General features: G+C 51.7%; 1 protein-coding gene across 3 annotated transcripts in view; it reads left to right on the top strand.

Moving 5' to 3' along the window:
* Positions 1 to 2,348: 2,348 nt before the first annotated feature.
* Positions 2,349 to 15,517, top strand: part of STARD8 (StAR related lipid transfer domain containing 8) — a 40,627-nt gene continuing 27,458 nt past the window's right edge. For 2 of the 3 annotated variants that reach the window (XR_007124762.1, XM_047715810.1), the window contains exon 1: positions 2,349 to 2,522. Coding sequence is in view for 1 of the 3 variants with exons in the window: in XM_047715810.1 (XP_047571766.1) it covers positions 2,405 to 2,522 (118 nt within the window). In the remaining 2 variants the exon portion in view is untranslated. Of the gene's footprint in view, positions 2,523 to 9,910; positions 10,073 to 15,517 lie in introns of those variants that run through there. The other variant, XM_047715814.1, reaches the window with a different exon arrangement.

Genomic DNA, 15,517 nt, shown 5'->3' with positions numbered 1-15,517 from the left:
TTTCTCCATCTGTGCAAAGAGGGTGATGACAATCGTAACAGTAACCTACTTTAGAGGGTTGTGGTAAAAATTAAATAGACGAATACCCAAAAGACACCTGGAACCTGGCTGGGTATGTAGTTAGTGCTCAGTACATGATAGTTTTTACTAAATCTGTTCTCACATTCCGTCCCACAACACTGGCAGGTAGACGTCTTCCCGTCCATTTCTTCAAGGAGGAAATTGAAGCCGGAAGTGGTTAGGTCACATGCCCCACTCCTCTCTGCTCCAGAAGGCATTCCTGCTGCGGGGAGAAGGTGGGAATAAATGATCTCTGAGGTCCTTTCCAGTTCCAAGTTTCTATGACTCAAGGAAAACTTTGGAGTCCCTTTCATACCACTGTTCTGGCTGGGGCTAAAGCAGCAGAACACAGGAAACGGGAGGGACTAGCCAGGGAGGGAGATAGATGCCTTAGCAGGGTAGGAAACGGCTGCTGCCACCCTTCCTTCGAGGCCACTGCTCCGAGAGGCTGTGTCCTGCACTCCCGCCCCACAAGAGAGCAAAAGGGAAACTCCTGTGCTTGGAGGAAGCTGACTGGGGCCTCCTTTTCCTCAGAGGGGAACTTGGCCTCTGGGGCAGAGGCAGTGCCAGGACTTCGAGAAACTCAGAAGTCAAAGGCTTAGAAGTACCAAGCTGGGCACAGATGGGGGCCTCCCTGTGGCTGCTTCTCCTGGCTGAGCTCATCCAGAATGGGAATTGCCAATAGGCCAGAGGGTTCTGGGGGAGAGGAATGAGTTCCCCACTGATTTAGGATCGAATGGGAGAAAAAAAATTCTATCAAGGAACAGGGCCTAGTAGAAGGAGGAGTAGATGTGAGATCTCTCTTGACTGTGAAAGAGACTCACTGTGTGATTTTGGGCAAGTTTTCTTCCCCAGGGGGGAAGAATACATTCATTCAATACTTTGTGAACCCCTACTGTGTGCCAACACTGCCCTGGGGCAAAGGGAGACTGGTGTGGAGATCAACATGTCCATTTCTCATTCCTTTACAGCTCTGACATGGCATCTATGAAAAGTGAGTGCAAATCTCATGCAAATAAGCACATACCAAGTCACAAACTCCTCTTCTGTTTCCTAGCCTGTCCCTCACAAATGGCGTTGCTTGGCCCTAGCCTAGCGGCACAAGGTATGGAGATGGGAAAGGGAAGAAGCTGTGACCTTCACCTGCGTATCCCTTTATCATTATTCTGATTGAGTCATGGGATTATTATCCTCATGTTACAGACAAGGAAAGGGAGGCTCAGAGAGGGAAAACCACACGGGTTTCGCCCAGTTAGTGCAGAGCCACTATAAGATCTTGCCTTCTTATTGGCCACCACAAGAAGTGGAGCAGAAATAGCCCGGTCTGCGAGCTACTTCATCATAAACAAAGGCAGACAGAACTCCCCACCATCCCCAAATCAGGGCATGCAAATTTGCCTGCCCTGGGTGGGTGGAGGTGGGGGTAAGGGAAAGAGTCATGGAATTTAGGGTTCTGGTCCAGGTTTTCTTCGTGGCAGATCCTCAGCACTGATATCTTTGAGAATAGAAGTTAATCTTTCTTTAGAGCCTCGAAACAGCACAGCGCTGCAACAGAGATAATTGTCCCACTGAGATGATGACCAAGTCATTTGCATTTTAGGGCGTCAGTTTTGCTTTCTCTAAAGCAAGAGAGCCTATAAGAAAGGAATGCTTCTGCTCCTAAGGTCCAGGATATTCTGGGTGCTAGCAGGATTTCAGGGCATCCTTGTTGGAACCTAGGGTCCTGTTGCTCTGGTCAGACAGACAGAAAATGGGGCTGGGAGTGTGGTAAGAAGCAGGGCGTGGAGGGGGCTGAGGAGAGAGTGAGTCAGTCAGTCCACCAAGTGGGCTAGAGCCACTGTTCCCCTCTCCATCCGGCTATTGCACAAAGTCTTCTGCCATGTAACGTGGTCGGCGAGGTGTGGGGGAGATGGGAGGTGGAGCGGCTGACCTAGTGATGAGATTTGGGGGAGGCGGGAGGTGGAGGGGCTGACCCTCACTATCTTGCACTGGCAGAGGACAGCAAAAAGGACTGGGATCGGTGGTGAGATACCCCTCAAATTGGGGGCCAGTATGGGAAAGGCCAGACCCCAACCCGGGAGAGGAGACCTGATTGCGAGGCGCGAGGCAGCGTGGCAGAGCTCAATAAATAACTTGAGGCCAGTGGAGGCTAGAGGAAGGGGGGTTTTCTGTTCAAGGTGGGGGCGTGGAACTTTCTAGTCGTCGCTGAGGGGGCGGGGCAACCTGGGCAGTCATTCCCTCAGCCCCTCCCTACCTCCACTTGGCGCAGTCCTCGCCCCAGGCTCAGTGCGGGGGCAACCACCCGAGGGACCAGCGCTCCGCTTGGGAGTCGCCCGGTGGACTCATGGCTGAAGCCCCGGACAGGGGGCCCAGCTTGCGGCTCCCAAAGCCCCGGACGAGGATGCCGTGGAAGCCGCGGGGTGCGAAGGGCGCTCGGTGGGACCCGCCGCACTGGAAGCCAGGTGAACAGAGCTGGGCGGACCCCTGTGGGAGGTCAGGGCTAGGCTTGCAACTCGCTGGGAGCCTTGGCGCTGCCCTCTGGCTAGGCAGAACTCCAGTCCCCCTCGCCTCCGAATCTTTGGTTCCAGTCCCGCTTTCATCTATTTAGTTTTGCGTCTGTTTGTCTGAATCCCATCCCGAGCTGGCACTCTCCTTTTTTCAGACCTACCGTCCCCGCGCTCCTGCTTTCTTCTAATTCTTAGGCAGTTCTTGCTGTTTCTCAAGGTGCCCCCATACTTTTATCCCAGCTCTCCATCGGGCTGCGTCCCTACCTGCCTCTCTCCCTCTGCCTTTATCCGCTACTCCAAAAAGAGCAACATTTTAGTTGTTGACACATAGTAGGGATTTAATGAATTGTATGTCCCTTATCACTAGTCCTCCAGCACTTTCTTTGTCCCCGCCACTGGCGTCACACTTCCACCCTCCTGTCTTCCTGTCCCACTATATGTCTGACTTGCTTATGTTTTGACTTCATCCCTTCATCCCTCTGTGCTTCTATCCCTCTTTTTGTCTCTGGATCCTTGGGTCTCACTACCTAGCCAGTAGCTCCACAAAGCCCCTGTCACTCCAGGGGACCCTTACTGCCTCACTCTGTCCCCTAGTTGCATGACGTGGGCCAGCCAACCTGGCAGCACCTTGATTGCCTAAAAGCTCCGTCCCAAGGCCTGTTTTCACTCCAGCGGGTCTCCCAGTCTACCTGGCACTTTGTCTTTTTAAAAATTGAAAAAAGTACATATTTTTCTGAACTGTAAAAAAAATCTCCAGGCTCTGCTGCTTCCTTTTCCCCCAGTAAGTTCTCCCTTGCTCCTGCCCAAATGGCAGGGAGGAAATAGCAAACTGGGTTGGCTTTCTCAACACGGGTTTGTCATGGAACATGAACACTCTTGAAGGACAGGACCCGCAGAAATCCTTAGAGCAGACTCTCTGATTGTACATATGTGGAGCCCAAGGCCCAGAGAGGGCAAGACTCTCAGCCAGGTCACACAGCTCCTCAGTGGTAAAAGGAGGGTAGAAGCCAGAGTTGCAGTGTCCTGGGCCCTGATCCAAGAGCCTTGATGGGGCCCAGGAGCCACTTTCCTGGTGCTTCCTGTGGGGTCTGTTGATCCAGAGATACCAAGTGTGCAACGTGGGGGCCTTGCTGTCCCCTCTCTCCCTGTCCTCTGGGACCTGATCTGGCTGCCCACTTGCCTGGGTTGGGTATTCTTGATCTGGGGACCACTGTTGCCCTTCCAGTGGTGTCGGAGCTCCATAAGGCAGAGACCCTGGCTGTTGGACCTACCTGCTTTGTTTTCTCCTCCCACCCACCCCACCCCAATGCCTGGGTGCCCATGTTGACTGATGCATTGATACATATGTACAGGGAATATATATATTCTTTATATGGGAATACACATATTCCTTCAGCCAGGAATGCCTGGCTGAAGATCAGCTCAGAATTTTTATTTAGTGAGTATGCGTGTTTGTGTTTTGGGGTGTGTGTGGAGGGGGTAGCTCTGCTTGGAGAAGAGCACATTGAGAGGGGCTTCAAGAGCTCAGAGCCTTAGATGAGTGGCCCTTGAGCAACACCATACATCCTATGCCTTCTCTGATGTCACCCACAGGCCTCTGCAGGCTATTCTTCAGGGGAAATAGACAGGGTGGGTGGCCCAGGGATCATTCTGTCTGCTTGAATTGAGAATACCAAGCCCTAGAGGCTGGTAATCACAGGGTTGGACTGGGCCAGACTCTGGGCAGGCCTGTGAAAGTGAATCCCCTCTCCCCCACCAGCCACCCTCCAACTTCATGGACACCATATCTGGTTGCAGCATGATGTCAGACCACAGTGGGTTGATGGAACAGCCTGTTGGGTAGGAAGGAAGAGCCCACTCATCCTCCTCCATTTCCTCCTCATCCTTTCTGTTTTGTCCCAGGAGCTGCTTCCCTTGAGGGACAAGTGGCTAGGTCCCAGGCAAGGGGGCAGGATCCTGAGCTCTGTTCAGAGGCCGTGGGTGTCCATTGCTTCCAGATGAGCTGGAGGCAGTGCTGGAGGCAGGGATCAGGTCTCTAGACTTCTGGGCTCATTTGGCCCCAGCATCTGCCCTGCCTCTTTCTCTCCCTTTTATCTCAGCCTTCTCCTCCTTCCTTTTTCTCACTTTCCTCAACTTTTCCTCCTCATCCTCAGAGGACTCTTACACCCCCAAGTACTTCCAGTCCTCTGCAAAAGCTTCAGAGATGTTGGGTTTCTGGGATCCTCACCCCCTCCACAGGAACGAACACACAGAGAAGCTCACAGAAGCAGAGAATGTTATGGAAAGAAGGTCCCTGGGGCATCTGGGTGGCTCAGCTGGTTAAGCATCTGACTGTCAATTTTGCTCAGGTCACCATCTCAGGGGTGTGAGATTGAGCCCCTCATTGGGCTCTAGACCCTCTGCCCCTCCCCCGCCCTTCCCTCCCCCTCTCTCTCAAAAAGAAGAAAATAAAAGAAAGAAAGCACCCGAGAAACCAGGACCCAGCTCTGTTTTTCCAGATGAGGAAACTGAGCCTGGCCAGGAAGGAGTGAGCTCAAGGGCTGAATCTAAGTCAGGCAGAGGGGAATGTTGTTGAGGGGGCACCAGGAGGGTTCCTCTGGTCTCAGCTGCTTATGGGTGTGCCTGAGGATGGAGTGGGGCAGGGAGAAAGCTTCGTGTTAGAAGTTGACTTGCTTTCACTTATCTCACTGCACCATGACTATCCTCTGAAGGGCAGGAATGAGGCGGGGTGTGGGGTGGGAGTGGACATCCTGCTCTGGGTATCTGTGGCAGGTTCACCAAGGGCTTAGCCCCTCTATTTGTTGGAGAGGAGGCAGGCAGACCTCCCTGAGGGAATGGAGGGATGCTCCATTTGCTTGCAGCAGAAAACCTCTGGCCTCTTTGAGACTGGCCAGTTAAGCCAAGTCAGGGGCCCATCCTGGATGTGAAATGGTGCCTACCACACTGTCATGGCTCAGTTGGGTTTGTTGCGTGGATGCTGGGGGCTGGCTTTCCAGCTGCTGTCCCTTTGCCTAGTATCTGTTGGAATGATGCGGGCAGGCTCTTGGGTGTCTGGGGAATAGTGGGAGGCAGAGACTGAGGGGGCCTGGGTTCTCCCTTTCCAGCTGCTTAGTCCAAGTGCTTGGAGGTTCATCATGAGCTGCCCCATACCTTCCTTTCAATAGTTCCAGGAGGCAGGTGAGAGGGAATAAATGCATCTGAGTCCTAGCTTGGAGCTGGGGGGAGGGGATGTCCTGAGAGAGTAAGCTATCCCTGAAACTCCCCTGGCCTGTGCCTGGCTTAGCCAGTACTCCAGCTTTCCTCACAGCCAGCCCAGGGCTCCCAGCCCAGCACGGAGCTCCCCCTTTCAGGGTACTCTCCGGTGTAGGGTGGGCACAGCCATAGTGATATCCTGGGATGTGGGCTGAGAGGTGGTCTTTGTGCTCCTCCCAGGACTTAGCTCCATCCCCACTCCCATTTAGCAATACACAGTGGAGTTCCTGTTACCCCTCACCTTTTCAAGACCTTCCCACTACCAATCCCTTTCTTCCTACATTGGCACTACTCTGGCTGCCCGTCTTGGTGCAAACGCCCCTGCCATGGCATGGCATTTTTTTTTTAATGAGCTATAACTGTCTCATGTTGTGGGGATCTGAGCAGTAGCCCCCTTTCATGAAGCTGGGCGGGGGCCCCCAAGACTTTGAAGAGCAGGCCTTTACAGTCCTAGGCTTGACTGGAGGCCTTTCAGACCTCAGACTGGAGGTCTGAGGAAATATGTGTGCAGGTGTGAGGGCATCCGTGGTCCTGTGCTGCCCGGGGCTGGTCCAAGTGTAATTCATTTCCCCCTCATGGTTCCTATCTGCCTTCTTTCTTCTCAGCTGGGTTCTCTGGGAATTATTTGCTGCTGCTGCTGCTGCTGCTGCTGCTGCTGCTGCTGCTGCTGCTTTAGCTCCATGGAAAAAGGTAGTGGAAGCACCTGTTTAATCACCCTCAGCCATTCCAGAGTGGAGCTACGGGTCTGCCTGCCACAGTCTGAAGGATCTCCATTCCTAGGCAGTAAGGGCTCTAGGGGGCATTAGAAGTCCAGATAGACACTTATTGGAACCCATGTGTCTTGGGGTGTGGCTCACAGTCACGGCATCTGGAGTTTCTCTCTGCCACCTCCTAGAAGAAATGAGCTGGTTGGCCTTGGAAAAAAGCTGAGCTCCCCAACACCTTGCTTGGCCGTCCCTTCACCTGCCACCACCCTTTACAGCCCACCCTCACATCCATTGTCTTAATTTTGCCTGATAGGGGTTATGCTCTATCCTCATTTTACAGGTAAAAATTCTGATAGTTGGAGTGGCACAATGACTTCCCCTCCTTGACACAGCCAGAAAGTGGTAGAACTGGGAGTAGTATCCAGCACTTTCTCTTTATTGCTTAGTACCTCTGTCACTGTATCTAACACTTAGGAGCACTTATTGTGAGCTAGCCACCATTCTAAGTACGATTTAGCTCAGAGGATCTGCTTAACAACCATATAAAGTCCGGACTGTGATTATCAGCCACACTTTACAGGTGAGGAAACTGAGACACAGAAAGGTGGAAAATAATTTGCTTGAGGTCACATGGCTAATGAGTAGCAGAGTTGGGCTTTGGGCTTTGTGCTTGGGCTGTCTGGCTCCAGATTCCATCATACGGCTCTTTGTATGACACAACTGGGCTTGGATAGTGATAGAGGGAAGCCCCATGTCTAGGGCATGGAAATGCATACATGCACCCCAAGGCTTTTCCACCTGCCCTCAGTCTGCCCTCATGCACTCTACATTTCCCTGCTTAATGGCTGAGCTGGCATCCAAGGTAGCAGCAGCAGCAGCAGCATCACCCTAAGATATCCAGGCAGTAGTGGGGGCTTGTGGGAAAACGGACACCTGGGACCTAAAGGCTCCAGTTATCACCAGAGCCATTCAAGATGCAACCCAGGAGACCGTGAAGAGGTACCATTTCCTCATCTGTACCAGGCCCCATTACTGTATATCTGCTCCACACAAGACTCTGACTTAGGTCGGGGCCTGGGGGTAGATCAGAGAGCAAGGATTGAAGGCAACGAGCTATCTCCTTCTGAAGAGACTGAGTTCTTGCCTTTCTAAAGCTCATGGGTTAAGAGAAAGAGATCAAGAAAGACCCAAAGAAATAGCCTAGATATTTCTTGGCTATTTTATTTTATTTTATTTTATTATTTTTTTGCTTGGTCATTTTAAAATGTCACAGTGTACATGAAAAATATGAGAATTGTAGATTTTCCTGACTATTGTGTTCATTTAGTCATTCAAAAGATGTTTTTATTGAGTACCTACTCTATGCCAGGCACTGTGAAGTTCTTGTTCCACTTATTTATAGCAATTGCTATAAATGTATTTTTACTTCTGTAGTTTTTCCTTTTTTAATTGTCTGGTTTGATTATTTTTTTTAAGATTTTATTTATTTATTTATTTGACAGAGAGAGATCACAAGCAGGCAGAGAGGCAGGCAGAGAGACAGGAGGAAGCAGGCTCCCTGCTGGGCAGAGAGCCCGATGCCGGGCTCGATCCCAGGACTCCGAGATCATGACCTGAGCCGAAGGCAGCAGCTTAACCCACTGAGCCACCCAGGCGCCCCTGATTACTTTTTTTTAAGACACTACTGGGTGTCTCAGAATCCATCATCTCTGAGTCACTTAAATATATCTACTAAAAGGTGGTTGGGGTTTGGTCATTATTTATGTGATTGCAATTTCTTCATGGTTGGTTGTCCCTCGAATATCTTCCAACATTACTGAGAAACTACTGTGGACACTGCTTGGTGCTATGTGGTGGATGGAATTGGCTCTGACATGGCTTCCTCCCCATAGGGAAGCTATAAAGATACTGCAGGACCCACACTTTTTATAGCCTTTTTGCATTTTTCAGAAGCAAGATAAATTTGCCCCAACTCAGGACCTTAGGGATGTTCACAAATATAACAGCCCAGCCTCAGGAAGGAGGTCATCTACCTTCCCACCCATTACAGACGTTCCTGACTCTGGGTAGGATTTTGTTTCCAGAAGTGAGTTCTGGAGTCTCATCTACAGGTCTCATCTATATCCCAGACCCATAGGGACCTGACTCATCTTGAACAAAGTGCCAGCTCCTGTCTTGCCATTGAGAGGAAAGAAGGGGTGCACCCTGGGCGTAGCCTTGCTTAGCATTTCTCCTCTGATTCTCATCAGGGCCACTAGGGAAGGAAGGTGGGAGAATTCCAATTTGTCTGAAGACCAAGATAGGAGGGGGGACACTTGTGGCTATGCCTGTCTTTGCCATTGCCTGGGTGACCTTAACAAAGTTGTTGTCCTAATAAACATGAATTTTTGCTCTCATCTGTGTTGGGTACTCTAGCAAAGAAATTAGATGGATGTGGCCCCTGCTTTCCAGGAACTTCAGCTTCATTTCTCCCGTCTGTTAGGTATGGAGAAAATAACCCATGGATCTGATGGGTTAGCTTGAGTGAGTCATGTCTTCTCAGTTTCTGTATCTGTAAATGTGGAGGAGGGCAGCTGGATGGCACATTGTCTTGAGTACTCCCAGTCCCCACTAATAGGAGTCCTCAATTCGACAATAAAGTCATGGTTGTGAACTTGTAACCCTCGTGAGGAAAGACAAGAGAGAAATCAAATCTTAACACTATTTCTCATAGAATTTAAATCAGCTTTCTGATGTCACACTCTTGCGAGCCCTCGCCTGTCATGATTAATGCATATGCGACAAGTTGTCCATGCATTTCTCCCCGGAGGTAGAGTTTGGACTTGAGGCAGAGAGCTGGGAGTAGACGGGAAGTTGCAGAATGCTGGGGCCTGAGCAAGGTGGGAATGGCAACTTCCTGCTCAAGTATTCAATGTCCAAGTTTCCCTCTTGGTTGTCCCTACTAATCGGAGATCTCACTGAAGTCTTTGGAATGTCCCATAAATTACCCGCAGCAAGCCACTGAACCTTGACGTGCACAGGCACATGTATTTAAATTCCCCAGACCGTGCCAGGCACATTCAGAGCCTAATAAATAGTCTGTGCGCCTGGCCAGCCACTCGCTCCTTCACCCTCCGTTGCTAGCTCCGGCTGTGACTTCTCCCCGCCTACCCCCCTTCCCACCAGCGGTGGGACCTTGAGGAAGAGGCAGCCGCGCGGTTATTGGAGGAGCTGGAAGGCAGCGCCCCGCCCACCACAATTTGGGCGACTTTCTGGGGAGTCCGGTGGGCCGGACTGCGCCCTCATTGGTCGAGGGGCCCGTAGGTGGGCGGGGCGTCCCTACCGCCCAACTTGCCGTTGTTCCCTCCCAACCTGAGCTGAAAGTGGCCTCTGGTTGACAACAGCTAAGCAGCCGCTGCAGCTGCTCCTCTGGCTGGCACCATTACCCCCGCCCGACCCCAGGCTCCGCGCGTGCCCCAGCCGGGAGCAGTCCTTCCTGCACTCACTTCCTGCCCACTGGCCGCTGTGTCAGGGTCTCGAACCCCAAGTGGTGGACGCGGCCTCCAGGTAGGAGTTGGGGTGAAGTCAGGCAAAAGTCCGGACCCACGGGGCCTCCCAGGGCCCCCAGGACCGGCCTAGTCCCGGGAGCGCTCTGGCCCGCCCCCGCTCTTAGCGGTTCGGCGAGGCAGCGCACTCAGGAGACACAGAGGAAGCAAGCCGAGCCACTTTCGCCCCCCGGGATTTGGGGTCTGAGTCGCCGAAATTGGGGGACCCCCTGAGCCCGCTGGCAGCGCTTCTCCCCACGGAAGCCCCGCCAGTCGGGTGGTAGAAGGAGACTTTTCACCGTTATCCCGGGCCTGGCGGGAGTCTAGAGCCCTAGCTCTGGGGCTTTGGAGGGGGACTTGAACAGCGCAGGGGTGGCGGCCCTTCGGGCTCTGTGCCACCTCGCCTACCCTTTTCCTTCCTCTGCTTTTGAGGGCATTTCCAGGAATCCCCGGTAGGGCCCTGTGGGCTTTCCCCTTGGCCATTGTCCTCCCTTCTGAGAAACGCTCATACTTTCCTGGTATTAAGGTGGCTGTGGGGGATCAAGTGAAAAACCTTTGGATAAGTCACATCTTTCACGGCTCCGTGGCTCCATGAAGTCCCAAGTGGGTTTGGATTATGGAAGCTCTGAGGAAAGGCTTCCTTTTAGTGGGAGTTTTTGGGATTTCCAAATTAGGTAGTCTGGGGTTCTCTCCATTTCTCTTCTCCCAAGACTCTTTAAAGTGGAGCACTGAATTAGGACTCAGGAATCTGGGGTTCAGCCACTAATTCATGTGACCTTAGGTGAGTCATGCTACTTCTGCGGGCCAAAGTGTTTTCAACAGCGCTCAACCTGAGGTCATGGGCTGGATTTCAGTATCTAAAGGGCCAGTGTTTTCCATGACATTTTGACTTGTCCCACGGGTCCAAGCTCCTCACTGGTATAGGTAGGTAAAAGGTTGTCTTGGAGATGCTTGGGGGCGACAGGAACTATACAGATGGAAAGCTTTGTGGTGATTGTGCAGGCAAACCAGCAGGAAGGGTGAGTAGGACAGCAGCCAGATTCAAGGTGGGGAGGAGTGGGGCCAACTCAGAGCCTGGGACCCCAGAGGTTGGGCTGGAAAAGCCTGGCTTTCTCTGTCCCCCTTGGAGTCCCAAGGTCTGCCCACCTAGGAGGAGAGGGTGATAAGTCACATCCCGGGCTATTTTCAAACCCTGACTCCTACTGTGAGACCTGTTCCCGCCCCCACTCTGAGGGTTGCTCTCTCCACCCACCATCTTTTCTTATTGCTCTCTGAATTTTCCCCTCATTTCCATCTGCCTGGAATAAAGGAGAGACAATTTCTATCTGGGGGTGGAAAGGCAGACAGCCCAAGGGCATAGAGAAAGAGGCATGGCTGCAAGTGGTTTATGAATGGAAGATGGAGCAAGTGGGTAAGAGTGTGATGGGATTGATGGTGTTGGGGTTTGGGTTTTTTTTTTTACCCTAAAGCTGTAGCTACCGTATCACTGGGCATTCTGGGTTTGGAGCTCATTTCTGGGATTTGATGTCCAGTTTTGTTCCCGATTTGGGGTTTGGCATTTCTGCTCCCTGGACCTCTGTCATTAGGGCTAGTAAATACCACATGGACAGAATCCCGTTTGCCCTCTTCGCTGGCCTTATGTCCACCTCTTAAGCAACTCTTTGAGAAGAATGCTCAACCTCCTGTGCATCTGCGGCTCCCCTCCCCCACCAGGAGAGGAGACAGAGTTGAGAGATAGCTAGAGGTGCTTAGAGCAAGAAGGGGAGCAGAAGGTGCACAAAGGGGCTGTGTATTTTGTGTGAGTGCTGGAGAGTGGGGCATGAGTTGAGCAGGGTGGATGGAAGAGCCTTCTTAATTAAAGCACACCTCGGGAGTTTGAGCACAGGAGCAAAGAGAGTGCCACAAAGAGGCCTGAACTTTGACCTTCTCTGCCTTCCTGAAGTTTTAAAGTTCCACCCTTAGGGCTAGGGATTGGAGAGGGAGCAGAGTGCTCCCTGGATCCAGCTACAGGGATACCAGCAGCAACACAAATGCTAGAAGGTTCCACGGGAGCAGAGGATGGTTTCTGTAATCTGGATGCTGTTGCAGCTGCTGGTGCCTTTCTGCTAGGACACTCTTGGAGTTCACTGTTCTGGAATGTTCAGGTTCAGTGGATATCAGGCTTAACAAATGCAGACTGTGCCCTCACTTTTTTGGAGAAGGTGGGGCAAGGGGTCTTTGGCTGGAAGAAGGAATTGCCTCTAGCTTGAATAAAAGAGAACTTTTTCTTTGGACTCTAAATTTGGGTAAGATCGAGTGTCTTGGCCCTGGGCCCAGGCCCTGGGGAGGCCATTATCAGATAAAATAGAGATAAATGATCTCAAAAATCCAAGGGCTCTAGGATGGGAAGTGTGAGCTCCCCCACTCTGCAGCCCTAAACAAAGTAGTGGAGAATAGGCCTGGGCACATAATTGTTGGTGTCAACTGTGTACTAAGGCTCTCTTCATCTGTGACCCATGGCCTTGGTTCGTGTGTATGGGAGGAGAGGGGGATTCATCCCAGAATCGGTCTGTTGAAGGTCTGAAATGCTGTGTTTGTGTGTGAGTCTTCTCTGGCCCAGCCCTCTACTCTGGGAACTCACATGTCACTGACTGCTGTCCCTCTTTACCCCCAACCCTCAGGGTGCTGGTATGGGTAACTGGACGTTAAGTTCCTCAGGAATCCAGGGTGATGTGGGGCAAAGCACAAGGGACTGAAAGCTGGACATATGGGAGGTTTAAATCTGGGCCCTGCTGCTCCATTTGTGACTTCCCCGGCTCTTGGTTTCTCCCCACTGTTTCCACTTCATTGGATTAGATGAGAGGATCCATGGCTAAGTGCTTTGTAAACTACCAAAGACCATACAAATTATTAGTCATTAAGTTCAGGCTTGGCTAGGTCTTGGAGGACACAGAGTGTAACCCCCACCTTCAGGGAATTGACCATCTAGTTTGGGCGTTAGTGGCATAAATCACGCGTGGCAAACGAAGCCTTTACCTCAGTGAGGACTTTTCAAAAAAAAATATTATGAAGGCTTTCAAACATATATAAAAATAGAGGAAATTAGTGTAGTAAGAGCCCATTAGCCCATGGGTATAATCCTGCCTATTAATACCTCCATCTGCTTCACCTTCTTTCTTGTTATTTTGAAACAAATCCCATACATCTTATCAATTTATCTATAAATAGTGCAATATATAGATCTCTAAAAGATAAGGCTTCCAAAAAAAAAAAAAGCTACTGTACCATTAGCACATCCAGAACAGCCCCTTAATATCATCAGATATCCTGAGAGTGTTCATCTTTCCAGCTGTCTAGGAGGGCTCTTTTGCCTGGGGAGGCCTGACTAGAGAGCCTGCTTGTTGCTTTTGACTGAGGGGAAGGTGACTGACAGAGGCGAAGCAGTGACATTTGAGCTGAACCTTTGAAGAGAGGCCTAGGCAAAGTTAGAGCTGGAGCAATTAGGGAGTCCTGGCCCCTCGTTTTATAGCACTAGCCCCAGTCCCTGGGACTGCCGCTCCCGAGGCTGACTTGGGGAAGCTTCTTGTGGAAACTTTGTGCCTTGCTCCTCTAGCAGTAAATGGGGTGAACTTTCCCACTTGCCTCCCCAGTTCCAGGGCCACCCAGGACCTTGAGGTCAGCGGGCCTGGGAGAATTCCTGGGAGGCTCCTCTCCTCCTGGCCCCTCCCCTGACCCCTGAGGCCACTTTGGAGCAAAACAGGATGCATTCAGTATGAGCGTCTTTCCCAGCTTGTCATCTAATCACCAAGGCCCAGCTTGGAGCTTCCTTTCTCATTCATGATAAAAACCTCACTGTCTCCCTTTTCCCTCCACCTCAGTGAGGGTGTGCTGACTTCCTCCACATCCGGGCCAGCCCTCCTCCACCCTCCTGTGGAGCTGAGGGAGAGGCCCTCCCTCATCCAGGCCTCTTTTCCGACTGCCCCAGAGCAGGCTGTGAGAGGGCTGGGAGACCCCATGAGCGCTCTCCCTGGCTACAGCCTTCTGCTCTTGGGCTGTCCTTGGGAAAGGAGTGGCTCCTTTCCAACAAGCCTGGGGTCCTGCCACTGTCTGGTTAATGATTGAGCCACATAATAACCACCTTGAAAAGTCACCTCTGGGGGATGGCCATTAACCAACTCCCTGTCCACCCCAGGCCTTAAGGGGGATCCCCTCTTAACACTCACCTCCCTCAAGGGGACACTAACAAACATTCCTTCACGGGAACTTCCCGGGGCCAATTAAACTTCTGGTCCTCTGTTTTTGCTTGGGCAAACAAGTTCATTTGGGTGGTTATTGAGAGGGTCAGGGAATTGATAGGGATTCGGATGGGCAGTGGGGTAAGGGGGGTCTTTAGGCATGAGTCAGAAGGGTCTGGGGGTCTTTCCAGGAGTCCCTCACCCCCTCAGGTCAATTTGAAAGAGCGAGAAATACCCACGCAAAGGATCTGCCGTTAGTGGGGCTGTGTGCATGTCTGTTTTCAGTCCAGCTGTGGGTCCCTCCTCCACACTAGGCAGGGACATGAGCCGTCAGTCATGCTGCTGCTGCTCCTGCTGTAAGGCTGAGGCCTCCATGGTAGAAGAGGAGACCTCCCTCCAAGAGCCAGCATCTTGACGAACAGTGGGAATTGGGAAGGGTCAGGTTGGGTCCCATTTGGAAAGCTCCGGACCCCAAGCAGTTTTCTGCAGTTTCAGTGAGAAGAGACGGAACCAGCATTTAGGGAACCATGGGGGCCTCCTACAAGTCAGGAAGCTTGCCCTCTGGTTGTGCCTCTCTGTAGCTACCTCAGCATGAGTGACTGTTACTTTCTCTGGGACTCAGTTTTCACAGGTGGTGTGCACTCAGTGGTCTCTCAGGTTCCATTCCAGCTGTAATATTATGCATTCCCAGGCAAAATGTTTTGCTTGTCCACAAGGCAAAGGTCAGTTGGCTTTAAATTCTGCCAGGGCCAGTTACTACATTGTGCCAGTTGGCTGGTCAGTTTGAGCTGACCAGGCCTTGAACTGCCACAGCTCGGGTTTTGCTCGAGCTTGGGCTTTTGTGCAGTTGCTCTCCAGTCCCCTCCCCATGTATGTGTGTGTGTGTGTGTGTGTGTGTGTGTGTATACGTCCCAAGGGGCTACCCTCTGACCCATTCAGCTACAGGTTAATGAGTGACCTGCTGGCCTTGGTTAGCAGCTGAAGGTGCTCCTGGGATCCCAGGTCTCTGAGGGAAGCGGCTCAGGGCTTAGCTAGCCCCACCCACCTTTATGCTTTCTCCCACAGTACCCCAGAGGTAGGGAGCCAACCTAGCTCTGGGGAGAAGGGTCTTTAGAGGACACTCGGTCCAACTCTCCTTACGAACCTAGATCTTCCCACCAGGGATTTGTGCAGCTCTTGTGCCCCCATCTTTAGTACCTGGGAGCTCAAAGTTTCAAAGCAATTGCTTTCATTCCTGGAATGTCCAAAAGCAT

This window comes from Lutra lutra, chromosome X (assembly GCF_902655055.1).
Source record: "Lutra lutra chromosome X, mLutLut1.2, whole genome shotgun sequence".
Lineage (NCBI taxonomy): Eukaryota > Metazoa > Chordata > Mammalia > Carnivora > Mustelidae > Lutra > Lutra lutra.
This window is presented reverse-complemented; position numbering and strand designations above follow the sequence as displayed.